Raw genomic sequence first — 16,676 nt, 5'->3', positions numbered from 1 at the left:
ATTTTAGGCCAGATATTGGTCGGGAAGTCCCATAGGGGGTGCCCATACACAGGCAGATAAGCTGCAACCTTAAGATGGATACAGAAATGCTATATTTATATCAGTATAAATACAAAATATGCAAAAAATAAATACAAAAAGCCTGTTTTGGCCCATACCCCAGGACTACAAAAGACAGCCCCCGCCAGAGCTTTAATTTATCGAACAAAACATCAGATTTCCATATATTTTTCCTTGAACGCCAGTTATTTCATTACAGTGGGAAACGGTGACTATATGAGAAGAACCCTGGCCCTAGGCAGCCCGACTGAGAAGGGCTGCAACTTTAATTTCTGGCTACAGCGAGCCGAGAGCCCCAGGGTGCACTTATATTTCCCAAACAGCTTGTCCCAGCTGCTCGGCTGCCATCTAAACAGTCTGGAGCTTCACACGCTTAAAGGGATAGCGGCAAAATGACAGCATTTATATATATATAGTTATGTAAGTTCCGCTGCACCCTGAACTCATTTATGTCTTCAGTAATAATAATTGGTATTTATTTGAAAAAGAAAAAAAATATTTCACCGGCCGGAGTAAAGGAAACGCTAATGATAAAACCATTCTGCCTCCATGGAGTCATTCTAGCGCAAATGGTGGGAGAGATCCCTTGATCCCAACTAAGATTTAATTACCCCTTATTGGGGGTTTATTTAATGGTTAAATGATTCCCTTTTCTCTGTAATAATAAAACAGTACCTGTACTTGATCCCAACTAAGATATAATTACCCCTTATTGGGGGCAGAACAGCCCTATTGGGTTTATTTAATGGTTAAATGATTCCCTTTTCTCTGTAATAATAAAACAGTACCTGTACTTGATCCCAACTAAGATATAATTACCCCTTATTGGGGGCAGAACAGCCCTATTGGGTTTATTTAATGGTTAAATGATTCCCTTTTCTCTGTAATAATAAAACAGTACCTGTACTTGATCCCAACTAAGATATAATTACCCCTTATTGGGGGCAGAACAGCCCTATTGGGTTTATTTAATGGTTAAATTATTCCCTTTTCTCTGTAATAATAAAACAGTACCTGTACTTGATCCCAACTAAGATATAATTAATCATTATTGGAGCCAAAACAATCCTACTGGGTTTAATTACCGTTTAAATAATTTTATTAGTAGACTTAAGGTAGGAGATCCGAATTACAGAAAGACCCCTTATCCAGAAAACCCCAGGTCCCGAGCATTCTGGATAACGGGTCTAATACCTGTATTTCCATAAAATATTAGTCTATAACTAACTTTATGTATGACAATAATAATATATTCTCAGTTCTGCATTTGTGTTTACTTTAGGCGTATTTATTACACATGGGTGGCACCTTGTTACGATATGGGTGGGCTTCCTGAATAGCCAGGCTCATTCTTTCAGATTAGGATCAGTATTTGTAATTTATATCATAGGTGCCTGTAGGCCAACCTTTATGTGTATGAATAGTTCCAAAGTAGTCTGTATGAATCAGCTCTGACACATGGCAGCCTGCCTTCAGCCCAATGCTTTGCCAGACGGGCAGGCCGAGAATCAGCCAATCAGCTGGCCTCTGCTCGCTTCTGTGCCCGCACTTCAAGGCACTGCGTCAGTCTGGGTGCAGACACACGGAGCAGATTTCAGCAAAGAAGTGCATGAGTATTTATTTATATATATATATATATATACCCGTCTGGCATTAGCCTAACCCTGTAAGTAATCTTGCAGGGAGATAGAAAAACATGGTTTACAACAAAGCACTAAGCTGACTCCTACATATGGGTTCCTCCATGACACCTACACAGGGTCGGACTGGGTCTTGTAGGCTTCACCAACCCAGGTACGAACACTGCAACCAACTTAGCCCTCCAATCTCCCCCCCCTAACAATGCGACGCAAGCGACAGAATGCAACGCAGTGGAGAAGGCACACCCACGAGTTGGGAAGTTCACGACTGGGGTGGGGGACCCCCAAGGTGGCAGCCATGGTGGGCCCCAGACTCCCCAGTCCTGGATGTATATAAACGTTCCCAAACATGCAGAAAATATACTGATACTAATGTGAGAATTGTATTTACCCCTTTGGGATTTAATGCAATGCTGCTCTGAATAACCCTATGGGGCTGGGAATCTGTAACTTCAGGGCCACCATAGCAGAATCTAAGATGTTTTTAAACAGACGGCTGTTAAAAGCTGCCTGCTGACTTGTTGCTATAGGCAACTAGACCCATACCTTGTTTTGCACCTTGAATTACATTTCTTAAGGGAGACATATAGGTTAAAAGAAAAAAACTAATTTTATAGGAAATTATGTATATAATACATGGTGCTGGTTTCACTTTGGTCTGTAAAAATGGCCCCTTTATTGGAGCTCCCTATAGATCCTCTCAGGTCCCTGTCTGGGTTTCAGATGAGGGGTGGGTGTGTCCTAATGGTCCCTGCCAGAAGCACAGTAGGAGGGGGAGAGCCAATCACAGCCCTGTAGTCACACAAGCACAGACAGGCTTCAGTTCCCTATCAGGTCAGCCTAGCTATTGATTGGTTCCAATCCTACAGTGCCACCGGCCCCCCTGCACAGCCTGGGAAAGGAGGCAACAGGAAGTGGAATAGATGGGCGGAGCTAGTGAGGTTTTTGGATACATTTTCAATAAATCAGCCCGAAATATAACTTTTTAAAGCCCATTCCTTCTATAATTAGATGAGTACAATTCATTGGCACAATATGGTTTTTCACACAATATCCACCACAACACTCGCAGTATCCCAATCAGTAAAATTCCGGCCATTTTATGTATTAAAAAAAGTTGCGTTCTGCAGTAAGAAAGTCATCAGCGTGAAAATGAAAGGCTTCTATTACTGGGTAACACAGCTATTAAGGCTGTAAAAGACACTCATCCATCAACAACAACCCTTCATTCCATTATCTCACCCTAATATTACAGTCATTTCACATGGCTTCAAAGCCCTTTGCTGGAAGCTTTTTATATTTACAGCACTGTCTGCTGGAGAGGCCTGTGATAGGTAAAAGCAGGAGATCCAGAAGGATAAAACGCAGGTTTAAGTCATATAAATGTATTAAACATTGTAGACAGTTGCCTCCCCCCACAGTTTGGGATTGAACCCCAGTGGTCCCCCCTTCCCTGTAATCATAGCTCAAGCGTATATTGCAGCCCCGCCATCGCTCTCAGGGGTGAAGAGGTTAATTGCGACCTTGTAAGTTACGGGCTCCGCAGACAAACACATGCGTCGGGAAGGGAATTAGCTTTGTATGTTCATGGTAAGACCCGACTTCCGGATTTCCTTACTGATCTGCTTGAAGGGGCAGCTGGTTCCCATTAGGTGCCCCCACTAAATGCTCCAGCTTTAATTAAGCGCTGTCCCCATCACGCGAAAACCAACCAACGAGGCAGCCGAGATCACGCAGAGGGTCCCAAATAAAAACATCTACTAATAACGAGGGGGGGGGGGGACTAAGGGGTTTAACCCCAGGCTACTAAATAGGGCCAGGGCAAAGGGCAAATTAAGCCAAATCCCCTTCCCCTGAATTACGGGTGCCAGTTAATTGCGGCTTGTGTCGGGCACCTCAATGCCCTTATACAATGGCTCATTTATTGATACCCAGAGGCTACAAGAAATAAACCTTCCTGCTCTGCTGCTGTTTCTAATAAACCCACAGATATGTGGGAAGAAACAAAGGGTTCTGATCCGGCCCAGGCACATCTCATTTTTAAAGGGGAAGTAAGGCGCTTCCACAGATCCCACAATCTCTTTCTAACAGGGTCTGCTCTATATATTCTCTATGTATTCTCCTGTCCTGCTGTGTCTCTTTACCAGCCCAAGGACCCCACCACCCTTTAGCAGGGAAGATCTGTGCCTCTAATGATGCCCCCAGTAGCCCCCCATCTTCTTTTCCGCTTGATTCCCACCACATGCTCTGTGCTGCCCTTAGGGACCCACTCACAATATACTGTATATATACAATATTATTCACAGTACAGGAATAGGAGCCGTTATCCAGAATGCTCGGGACCAAGAGTATTCCGGATAAGGGGTCTTTCCGTAATTTGGATCTCCATACTTTAAGTCTACTAAACAAATCAATAAAACATTAATTAAACCCAATAGGATGGTTTTGCATCCAACAAGGATTATTTATATTTTAGTTGGAATCAATTACAAGGTTCTGTTTTATTTCTACAGAGAAAAAGGAAATCAGTTAATACAATTCTGAATTATTCGATTAAAATGGAGTCTATGGGAGACAGTCTTTCCGTAAATCGGAGCTTTCTGGATAACGGGTTTCTGGATAAGGGATCCTATATCTGTACAAGGTTGGATAATAATCAATTCAAATTCATACTACATGGCAGCATAGAAACTGGTGCAGCCAGCAGTAGAATTGAGCCATAATCAGCCCTGTAGCATCAGCTTCTATGACAGATGTGACTTCCTGATGATTTCCCACATCCCCTAAGCTTAGCTCCTCCCCAGCAGCCCAGAGCCCACTGAGCATGTGCAGTGCCACTGACACACAAAAGATGGGGAGCTGCTGCCAATAATTCAGATAAGGACCAATGATCAACACTCATTACCTGTATTATAAAGAGTAGGCATCTTATGTCTGGGAGTAGACACAAAAGTAGAATTTAATACACTTTGTTCTGTATATTTAATTATAATACACAAAGGCAACATACCTACACATATATCCTTAGCGCTTAGTGATATCATTAATAATAATCAGTGCTTAATGTCCTCATTTGTTACACGACTCACTAGAATGTATGAACTCCAAGGAATAATATAACCTTTATTGTAAACCATAAGGATATTGGAAGTCACCTCAGAGTTAAATGACCCATTTAAAAGCATTCAGCCTGCAGCCTTATTATTTATCAAGTCACAGAACCCCTCAGTGACTTCTAATATCCTTATCATTTACAGTAGGGGGTACATTATCCCTTATGATACGTGAGTGATACTCAGAGTTCCCTGTATAACTCAGCCTGCAGCCTTGTGCCTTTATATGGGGGGCACAGAACCCTTCAGTGACTGCTAATATCCTTATCATTTACAGTAGGGGGTACATTATCCCTTATAATACATGAGTGATACTCAGAGTTCCCTGTATAACTCAGCCTGCAGCCTTGTGCCTTTATATGGGGGGCACAGAACCCCTCAGTGACTGCTAATATCCTTATCATTTACAGTAGGGGGTACATTATCCCTTATAATACATGAGTGATACTCAGAGTTCCCTGTATAACTCAGCCTGCAGCCTTGTGCCTTTATATGGGGGGCACAGAACCCCTCAGTGACTGCTAATATCCTTATCATTTACAGTAGGGGGTACATTATCCCTTATAATACATGAGTGATACTCAGAGTTCCCTGTATAACTCAGCCTGCAGCCTTGTGCCTTTATATGGGGGGCACAGAACCCCTCAGTGACTTCTAATATCCTTATCATTTACAGTAGGGGGTACATTATCCCTTATAATACATGAGTGATACTCAGAGTTCCCTGTATAACTCAGCCTGCAGCCTTGTGCCTTTATATGGGGGGCACAGAACCCCTCAGTGACTGCTAATATCCTTATCATTTACAGTAGGGGGTACATTATCCCTTATAATACAAGAGTGATACTCAGAGTTCCCTGAGAAAGGGAAATTTTAGAACAAGCTAAAAATAACCCTGGAAAATAAAAGAAAGCACAGAAATGATTAGTTACAGGGCAATAGGATAGGCCCCTAATCTCTATATTGCCCTAATGCTGCTTTACAGCTCCATATGTCTGTGCAGAAGGAGAGGAACAGGTGGGTCTCATATCCCGGCAATATCCCGGCAATATCCTGCAGCCATATGTTCCCTCCCAGCCCAGTGCGGCGGCGCAAACATCTCAAGGGACGTGGGTTTCTTTGTCTTTGTTTCACTGACATGGGAAATTGCAAAACCCACACATCTACATTAGGGCAAAGACACACGGAGCTACTTAGTAGCGGCTACTAAACGCCAGAAAATCCCCTGCCATAGACAATGCTGAGAATTGCCTCTGCTAAACACACGTAGAGACAATTATCAGTAAATGATCGGCATTGTCTGTTTTAGTAGCCATGACAAGTAGCTGCTACTAGTAGCTCCGTGTGTCCTCTCCCTTAGAGCTAGATTGCTTGCTTAGGGCAAAGACACATGAGGCGATTATTCGCCGTGACTTTTAAAAAAGTTAGTCGAAGCAACTAATCGCAACTTTCCCACCATAGGGTACTGTGCAAGTTGCTGAGACTAATCGCCCCGTGTGTCTTCGTCCTAAGCAAGCAATCTAGCTCTAAGGGCTCTGGCACACGGGGGAGATTAGTCGCCCGCGATAAAACTCCCTGTTCGCGGGCGACTAATCTCCCCGAGTTGCCTACCCCTGCTATCCCGCCGGCGAACATGTAAGTCGCCGGCGGGATGGCAGACACGGCGGCGCGATTTCGCGCAAATCGCCGAAAAAGACTTTTAAAAAAGTTAGTCGAGGCAACTAATCGCAACTTTCCCACTATAGGATACTGTGCAAGTTGCTGCGACTATTCCACCCCAGTGTGTCTTTGCCCTTAGGGTAATAACCCCCCATGTAGTTTACCCCCATGTAGTTTACCACTAGGACATGAAGCTGAAGTATATTAAGGAGATTTTACAAGCACCACTGCTTAGGGCTGACTCCTTACTTCCGAATGCTCCCCCCCCCACCAGGGTCAGGGCTGTAATCTATAGACGGAAGGGGGATGTGGAACTGTCAATCACAGTTCCGCTTGGTGGAGTTGCCCATTTTAGGGTCGCTCTTTCATACCCTTGAGGTGATGGACAGCTCTGGTGTATAGTAACGGTGGGGGGGGGGGGCTGAAACCCTGTCCATAAACACAGCAAGTGCGGATCCGGTAACAAGGTCACTGAGCGCAGCCATAACGTTCCAGGTTTAAACAAACTCCCACCAACGGCTCCAGGTTCATTCTGGGATCAGATAAGTATTTACAATCTGTTCTCCCTTATTCTCCCAGTCTGGCATTCTAACCCTTGGCTGGTTGCTGGGGAAAGTAGGGGCCTAGCAACCGTATAACTATTTAAAGGAGGAGGTTTACCTTTCAGTTTTAAAGCATCCCATTCCTAGCAACTTTGCAATCAATTATTTATTTTTCATAGTTTATGGATTATTTCCCTTCTTCTTCTGCCTCTTTGCAGCTTTCAAATGGGGGTCACTGACCCCGGCAGCCAAACCCTATTGCTCTGTGAGGCTCCAGTTTTATTGTTATTGTTACTTTTTATACCTTATCTTTCTATTCAGCCCCTCCCCTATTCATATTCCAGTCTCTCATTCAAACAACTGCCCAGTCGCTAAGGGAAATAGGACCTTAGCAACCAAATACCAAATTGGAGAAATGCTGAACAAAATTAAAAAAAAAAAAAATGAAGACCAATTGCAAATTGTCTCAGAATATCATCATACTAAAACTTAAAGGTGAACTAACCCTTTAGCATCAAAAAGTTAAAACAATGTAACTCCCCAGAGGTACCGGAGTTACATTTAAACTGAGAATCCCCAGATAATTTAGGTTTTACTTGTCCTTTAAAATAACACAGCATGCACAAGCACACACTTACACACAACTCTCTCCCTGTGCATTGTGGGAAAACATGGCTGGATTTCATTCCATTTGGAGCCCATAGCGAGTACAGTGCTAGTGAATAAGTTCCTTAGCAGATGGCAGAATTCTCCACCCATAAAATAGAAATGACGAGCGGATTTCTACAGGCTGACGAAAACCATACGGCAAATTATGCCCCCCCGGCCCCCCAGAGATGTCCAGCTGCCGCCAGCTGTTGGGAAAACCAGGTTGTGCCCTAATCCCATGGTTGCTGGGGGTCCTACTCCCATGGTTGTCGGGGGTCCTACTCCATGGTTGCTGGGGGCCCTAACCCCATGGTTGTCGGGGGCCCTAACCCCATGGTTGTCGGGGGCCCTAACCCCATGGTTGTCGGGGGCCCTAACCCCATGGTTGTCGGGGGCCCTAACCCCATGGTTGCCGGGGGCCCTAACCCCATGGTTGCCGGGGGCCCTAACCCCATGGTTGCCGGGGGCTCTAATTCCATGGTTGCTGGGGGACCTACTCCCATGGTTGCCGGGGGCCCTAATCCCACGGTTGCCGGGGGCCCTAATCCCACGGTTGCCGGGGGCCCTAATCCCACAGGGGCCCTAATCCCACGGTTGCCAGGGGCAGTGCGAACTGGTCTGGTTTATTATATGGGATATTCAGTCCTTCACCTATTCACATTCCAATCTCTCATTCAAATCAATACCTGGTTGCTAGGGTAAATAAGACCTTAGCCACCGGGTTGCCGCTGAAATACCAAACTGGGGAGCTGTCGAACAAAAAGCTAAAATAAAAAAAATAAAGACCAATTGCAAACTGTCTTGGAATATCCATATCTAGATCATACAAAAAGTTAATTCAAAGGTGATCCACCCCTTTAAAGGACAAGTTAAAGAACAAAATACCAGCTATTACCCAGCAATTACCCCAGGCTGAATGCCCATAATCTCTATATTAGAAGCAGAACATGGTGGCGCCATATTTCCCAGGTGTCCCTTGGGCTGGGCGCAGGTCAGTATGTTCCATTGTATACGGATTAAAGTTCTTAGGAACACAAACCGGAGGCCTTCTTCCAACTCTTTCCAGTTTTAAAAATCCCTGCCTGGTTTCTAGGTTAATATGGACCCTAGCAACCAGACAGCTGCTGAAATTCCAAACTGGAGAGCTGCTGAACACGGACATGCGGAGCTACTAGTAGCAGCTACTTGTCACGGCTACTAAAACAGACAATGCTGATCATTTACTGATAACTGTCTCTACATGTGTTTAGCAGAGGCAATTCTCAGCATTGTCTATGGCAGGGGATTTTCTGCTGTTTAGTAGCCATGACAAGTAGCTGCTACTAAGTAGCTCCGTGTGTCTTCACCCTTAGAGCTAGATTGCTTGCTTAGGACGAAGACACACAGGGCGATTAGTCACAGCAACTTGCACAGTACCCTATGGTGGGAAAGTTGCGATTAGTTGCCTCGACTAACTTTTTGAAAAGTCACAGCGACTAATTGCCTCATGTGTCTTCACCTTAAACAAGCAATCTAGCTCTAAAGGGTGAAGACACACAGAGCTACTAGTAGCAGCTACTATGGGGCAGATTTATCAAAACACGAGTTCGAATCCCGAATGGGAAAAATTCGGATTGGAAACGAAAATTTCTGAAGTTCGCAAATCTCACGAAAATGCTTCCGGAAAAATCGTATTAGTCACGATAATATCGTATTGGCGATCCGAAAGTCATGAAATTTTCGTACCGAACAATTGTAAACAGCGGCAAAATCGATCCGATTTTTTAGCGCGAAAAATACGAAAAAGTCGCGGAAAATACGATTGGACCGACCAAGCGAACAGTCCGAGCGTTTGTGGATAAGTAAATGTGTCTCTACGTGTGTTTAGCAGGGGCAATTCTCAGTATTGTCTATGGCAGGGGATTTTCTGGCGTTTAGTAGCCGTGAAAAAGTAGCTGCTACTAAGTAGCTCTGTGTGTCTTCACCCTAAAACTTCAAAAGCCAAATAATAAAGGGTAAGTATAGCGTGGAACAGCTTCAGTATAAATAAAGCACCAACATATTCCACTCTGATCAATAAACACAAAGGGGCCATTCCCATTCAGCTCATTCCAACTCCTGCCTGGTTTCTAGGTTAATATGAACCATAGCAACCAGACAGCTGCTGTAATTCCAAACTGGAGAGCTGCTGAACACGGACACATGGAGCTACTAGTAGCAGCTACTTGTCACGGCTACTAAAACAGACAATGCTGATCATTTACCGATAACTGTCTCTACGTGTGTTTAGCAGAGGCAATTCTCAGTATTGTCTATGGCAGGGGATTTTCTGGTGTTTAGTAGCCTTGAAAAAGTAGCTGCTACTAAGTAGCTCTGTGTGTCTTCACCCTTAGCAGAGGCAATTCTCAGTATTGTCTATGGCAGGGGATTTTCTGGCGTTTAGTAGCCGTGAAAAAGTAGCTGCTACTAAGTAGCTCTGTGTGTCTTCACCCTAAAACTTCAAAAGCCAAAGAATAAAGGGTAAGTGTAGCATTATACAGCTTCAGTATAAATAAAACACCACGGCGCTGCTGTACAAAGGAAGGGTGCAAAGAGATTCAAGCCCCCCCCCCCCCCAGACTAAAGGTGTCGCCCCATTATAATGTGCTGCTCTGATCAATAAACAAACAGGGGCCATTCCCATTCAGCCCCATGGGGGAACCTGCTGCATTTCAATCAGTCAGTCGGGAGCAGCACCGCCGAGGGGGGGGGGGGGTGGAAGGGCCTGTGGTTAAAGCAGAGGAAATGCAGAGGAATTTTAATAGGGCAAATAGTGGCCTTTGTTTCCTCCAGAGGAGTCACATCAAAAGGGAAGGCTACCCCTGAGCAAACAGTGGGCTATCAGTCATTTCATGGGCTGACAGGCCCATTCAGCCCTCAGATCCCCGGCAGATAGCGCAGCGGAACCGGTCCGACAGGTTTGTTCCAAGGAAATAGCTGAGATTCTGGGAAAATACCCCCGTGGCACGGAAAGGCGGTTTGGGAATGAGATCCCTCACGCGAGGGTGCGAGATAAAACGAGCGCTTTCCACGCATCGCGGGGGCCCAACAAAGAGCCAGAGGAGCTAAATGATCTCTGTAATGGTGCAAACACTTCAAAGGGGCAGGAGAGACGCGCAGGGCATGGGGGGGGGGGCAAATTCTTCAGTTCAAAGCCCCTGGGCCAGCGCATAAACAATGCCATTCTCTTGCCAAAAATGATTCCGCGGCACGCAACAATGCGGCAGGTATCACCTAATCCCTCACATTCCAGGGGAGCAAGCTACACGGCAAGGGGCTGCGTTCACTAGGGTGGGAAAATACGATTTTGTCTTTAGAAGTAAAGGCACCCATACACGTTAAGATTCGCTCGCTTGGCGAGGTCACCTACGGGTGGGCGATATCAGGGAACGTGTAGGCCCTGGGGCCAAATGATCGAAATATAATGGCGGCAATGGGGCAGTCACCAAGCGAGCGAATCTTCACCCAATATGTGTAGGCTAAATATAAATATATATAAATTATATAGGCGGCAATGGGGCAATCGGTTTGGGGGCCGCATCAATGAGCCGATGCGGTCCCCAATCCAACTGAATTTTCTAACCTGGCCAATCGATATCTGGCCAATTTCAGGCCAGATGTCGGTCGGTCAGGCCCCTCGTTTCTGCCCCTACACGGGCTGATAAGCTGCGAATCAGTCCAAGGGACCCAGCTACAATCGGCCCGTGTATGGGGACCTTAAGACATACCAAACTTTTCTGCTCTCCTCATAGACAATGACAGAACAGCACCTCTAGTGGTCATATTTACAGTAACGACCATTCCTGGGTAACCGGGATCTTATTCGCTTTTGCAGCCAATAAGGGTCCCGAGTTGTGACCATGGCTCCCACAGATGTTGCTGAACTACACCTACCCAATTCTTCACCATATAACCAAGTGCTGGGAATAACAACACACTTTCCCATTGTGGCGTTACTTATTAAAGGGGAAGCAATGCCTCAGTGCATTCTGCTATGTAACGTGAATAAATAAACATATGAAACACACAAATATTTGCAGACACTGCTGCACTGAATAAAGGAAACGTGAAATAATCTTCCCACTGATGGAACAGTGTTGCTTATTTATAAAGGTGGGTCCTGGAAATCATTACCCCCCCCCCCACTAAGGAAACTGCACATTTATATGTAAGTTATATGGGGGGGTTAACTCTGGTGCCCCCCGGTTAAAATACAGACCCCAGTTTACATTAAACACCAAAACGTTTTTTTGCACCACTGTCTGGCCCGACATCTCCTGCTGCAAAAGGGTTAATTGGTGGGATTCCTTCCCAGTGCCCCCAGGCTGTGGGATATGTTTTAACCCCTCCCATGACTTCCTAAAATCAGGAAAGGAAACACTAATCTCCCCAGGGGCCCCCACCCCCTCCCACCCCCTCCCCTGTAACCCAAGTGCAACCGGACAAATAGCTGCAGCTCAACAGGTAAAGGGAATGGAAAGTCTTGCGCCAGCTGCACCCAGATACAGGTAACCCCTGCCCTTAGGGTGCAGGTAACCCCGGCTGCACCCAGATACAGGTAACCCCTGTGTTTAGGGCGCAGGTAACCCCTGTGTTTAGGGCGCAGGTAACCCCTGTGTTTAGGGCGCAGGTAACCCCTGCTCACACGTTTAGGGTGCCGGTAACCCCTGTGTTTAGGGTGCAGGTAACCCCTGTGTTTAGGGTGCAGGTAACCCCTGCTGATCACACCTTTAGGGTGCAGGTAACCCCTGCTGATCACACCTTTAGGGTGCAGGTAACCCCTGCTGATCACACCTTTAGGGTGCAGGTAACCCCTGCTGATCACACCTTTAGGGTGCAGGTAACCCCTGCTCACAGGTTTAGGATACAGGTAACCCCTACTCACACCTTTAGGGTGTAGGTAACCCCTGCTCACACCTTTAGGGTGCAGGAAACCCCTGCTGATCACACCTTTAGGGTGCAGGAAACCCCTGCTCACAGGTTTAGGATACAGGTAACCCCTACTCACACCTTTAGGGTGCAGGTAACCCCTGCTCACAGGTTTAGGATACAGGTAACCCCTGCTCACACCTTTAGGGTGCAGGAAACCCCTGCTCACAGGTTTAGGATACAGGTAACCCCTGCTCACACCTTTAGGGTGCAGGAAACCCCTGCTCACAGGTTTAGGATACAGGTAACCCCTACTCACACCTTTAGGGTGCAGGTAACCCCTGCTCACAGGTTTAGGATACAGGTAACCCCTACTCACACCTTTAGGGTGCAGGTAACCCCTGCTCACAGGTTTAGGATACAGGTAACCCCTGCTCACACCTTTAGGGTGCAGGTAACCCCTGCTCATAAATTCAGGGTACAGGTGTCTCTGCGCTCACATACCAGGATCTCTCAATGAAATACAGACAGCCCAGATACAGAGGACCCCTCTTCCCCTACTCATGCTATGAGCTCTCAGTCCAATAATGACAAATAGTCAAGGCCAGCACTGGGCAGGGGTAACCCCGATGCACCTACTCGTGCCAGGAGCTCTCAATCTGCTTGTCGCACACAGCCCAGCACAGGGCACAGGTGTCCCATTTGCACATACCAAAGCCCTGGATACAAGTGCTGGTAAGGGATTTAGCCAAGCCACATACCGGCTTGTAATCAGATGAGGGAGAAAATCCATGGCACCGTGCCCAGGCTGCCAAATGTTCCAAGCCCCCCCCCCATCCCCTGATTCAGGAAAGAAAGGATCTAATTTATGTACCTTATCAGCCAGTAACATGGTGCCCACACTGGCACAGAGTACTCAGCAGTCTCTTGTGAATGTGCATTTCTCAGACTGGCACACTACAGCAACACATAGAGAGATACTAGGGGCAATGAGCCCAGACTGGCACAGGTACCCCCAATACTCATGCCCATACTGTGGATTTCCCAGGCTGGCTGGTAAGGGATCTATTAGCTACAGAGCTGCACAGACTGGCACAGGTACCCCAATACTCATGCTCAGACTGGCACAGGTACCCCAATACTCATGCCCAGGCTGGCACAGGTACCCCAATACTCATGCCCAGGCTGGCACAGGTACCCCCAATACTCATGCCCAGGCTGGCTGGTAAGGGATCTATTAGCTACAGAGCTGCACAGACTGGTACAGGTACCCCCAATACTCATGCCCATACTGTGGATTTCCCAGGCTGGCTGGTAAGGGATCTATTAGCTACAGAGCTGCACAGACTGGCACAGGTACCCCCAATACTCATACCCAGGCTGGCTGGTAAGGGATCTATTAGGCTATAGAGCTGCACAGACTGGTACAGGTACCCCCAATACTCATGCCCATACTGTGGATTTCCCAGGCTGGCTGGTAAGGGATCTATTAGCTACAGAGCTGCACAGACTGGTACAGGTACCCCCAATACTCATACCCAGGCTGGCTGTTAAGGGATCTATTAGGCTATAGAGCTGCACAGACTGGCACAGGTACCCCAATACTCATGCCCAGGCTGGCACAGGTACCCCAATACTCATACCCAGGCTGGCTGGTAAGGGATCTATTAGGCTATAGAGCTGCACAGACTGGCACAGGTACCCCAATACTCATGCCCAGGCTGGCACAGGTACCCCCAATACTCATGCCCAGGCTGGCTGGTAAGGGATCTATTAGCTACAGAGCTGCACAGACTGGCACAGGTACCCCCAATACTCATACCCAGGCTGGCTGGTAAGGGATCTATTAGGCTATAGAGCTGCACAGACTGGTACAGGTACCCCCAATACTCATGCCCATACTGTGGATTTCCCAGGCTGGCTGGTAAGGGATCTATTAGCTACAGAGCTGCACAGACTGGTACAGGTACCCCCAATACTCATACCCAGGCTGGCTGTTAAGGGATCTATTAGGCTATAGAGCTGCACAGACTGGCACAGGTACCCCAATACTCATGCCCAGGCTGGCACAGGTACCCCAATACTCATACCCAGGCTGGCTGGTAAGGGATCTATTAGGCTATAGAGCTGCACAGACTGGCACAGGTACCCCAATACTCATGCCCAGGCTGGCACAGGTACCCCCAATACTCATACCGAGGCTGGCTGGTAAGGGATCTATTAGGCTATAGAGCTGCACAGACTGGCACAGGTACCCCAATACTCATGCCCAGGCTGGCACAGGTACCCCAATACTCATGCCCAGGCTGACACATATACCCCAATACTCATGCCCAGACTGGCACAGGTACCCCAATACTCATGCCCAGGCTGACACATATACCCCAATACTCATGCCCAGACTGGCACAGGTACCCCAATACTCATGCCCAGGCTGGTTGGTAAGGGATCTATTAGCTACAGAGCAGCCCAGACTGGCACAGGTACCCCCAATACTCATGCCCAGGCTGGTTGGTAAGGGATCGCTCAGGCTATAGAGCTGCACAGACTGGCACAGGTACCCCCAATGCTCATGCCCATACTCCCAGGCTGGCTGGTAAGGAGTTAAACAGACTGGCACAGGTACCCCCAATACTCATGCCCAGGCTGGTTGGTAAAGGATCTCTCAGGTTATAGAGCTGCACAGACTGGCACAGGTACCCACAATGCTCATGCCCAGGCTGGCTGGTAAGGAGTTAAACAGACTGGCACAGGTACCCCCAATACTCATGCCCAGGCTGGCTGGTAAGGAGTTAAACAGACTGGCACAGGTACCCCCAATACTCATGCCCAGGCTGGCTGGTAAGGAGTTAGACTGGCACAGGTACCCCCAATACTCATGCCCAGGCTGGCTGGTAAGGAGTTAGACTGGCACAGGTACCCCCAATACTCATGCCCAGGCTGGCTGGTAAGGAGTTAGACTGGCACAGGTACCCCCAATACTCATGCCCAGGCTGGCTGGTAAGGAGTTAGACTGGCACAGGTACCCCCAATACTCATGCCCAGGCTGGCACAGGTACCCCCAATACTCATGCCCAGGCTGGCACAGGTACCCCCAATACTCATGCCCAGGCTGGCTGGTAAGGAGTTAGACTGGCACAGGTACCCCCAATACTCATGCCCAGGCTGGCTGGTAAGGAGTTAGACTGGCACAGGTACCCCCAATACTCATGCCCAGGCTGGCTGGTAAGGAGTTAGACTGGCACAGGTACCCCCAATACTCATGCCCAGGCTGGCTGGTAAGGAGTTAGACTGGCACAGGTACCCCAATACTCATGCCCAGGCTGGCTGGTAAGGAGTTAGACTGGCACAGGTACCCCAATACTCATGCCCAGGCTGGCTGGTAAGGAGTTAGACTGGCACAGGTACCCCAATACTCATGCCCAGGCTGGCTGGTAAGGAGTTAGACTGGCACAGGTACCCAGGGCATATGCCAGGCTGGTGTAAATACACTGATATAACGCATATATGACAATAATCGCAATAGCCGACCAGCCGCAGCTGCTGCAGAACTTCTAATCAACTCGCAAACACGGCGCAAAAAGTAGCGCAACTTATGAAGAGGCTTTGCGGGCGGTGCAAGGATGGGGGGGTGCAGCACCGGGGCAGATACCCAGGCAACTCTGGGGGTACAAGCAGGGAACAAGGGTGAATAAGGGGGACACAGCCGGGGGTTGTTACCTTGGATCCGCAAGAGTCAGCCGATCCCCTCCGCGTCCCCCCGGAGCCCCCCGATGCCGGGCAGGGCTGCGGTACCGCCAGCAGGGTGAGTAGGCACAGGAGCGCATCCAGCCGCCGAGCCATCGCAGCCCACGGAGAGCTTGTCTGAGCCCCGCACCGCGCCTGCGCACTGCTCCTGCACTAAGCCCCGCCCTGCTCCTGCACTAAGCCCCGCCCTCATGTACCTTACAGCGCTAGGAATGGGAATAGGCCGCGCCTCCGGCAAACTGGCTACGCCCACCTCTGTCTGACTCTGTCTGAAGTGTGTTGTACCGAACCCAAAGCGTCCCCAGGCCCGGCTCTTACTGCCCTGTGTGGTGCCCACTGTATGCCCAGCCCTGTGTGGTACCCACTGTATGCCCAGCCCC

At 47.9% G+C, this 16,676-nt stretch overlaps 1 protein-coding gene across 1 annotated transcript in view; it reads right to left on the bottom strand.

The window, feature by feature from the left end:
• Positions 1–16,443, bottom strand: part of il17rd (interleukin 17 receptor D) — a 74,581-nt gene extending 58,138 nt beyond the window's left edge. The window contains exon 1 of the mRNA XM_002940030.5: positions 16,270–16,443. Coding sequence (XP_002940076.1) covers positions 16,270–16,392 — 123 coding nt within the window. The 5' untranslated portion in view covers positions 16,393–16,443. The remainder of the gene's footprint in view (positions 1–16,269) is intronic.
• Positions 16,444–16,676: the final 233 nt, after the last annotated feature.

Source organism: Xenopus tropicalis, chromosome 4 (assembly GCF_000004195.4).
Source record: "Xenopus tropicalis strain Nigerian chromosome 4, UCB_Xtro_10.0, whole genome shotgun sequence".
Lineage (NCBI taxonomy): Eukaryota > Metazoa > Chordata > Amphibia > Anura > Pipidae > Xenopus > Xenopus tropicalis.
Note: the sequence above shows the minus strand (reverse complement) of the source record. Positions and strands in the feature narration are given on the sequence as shown.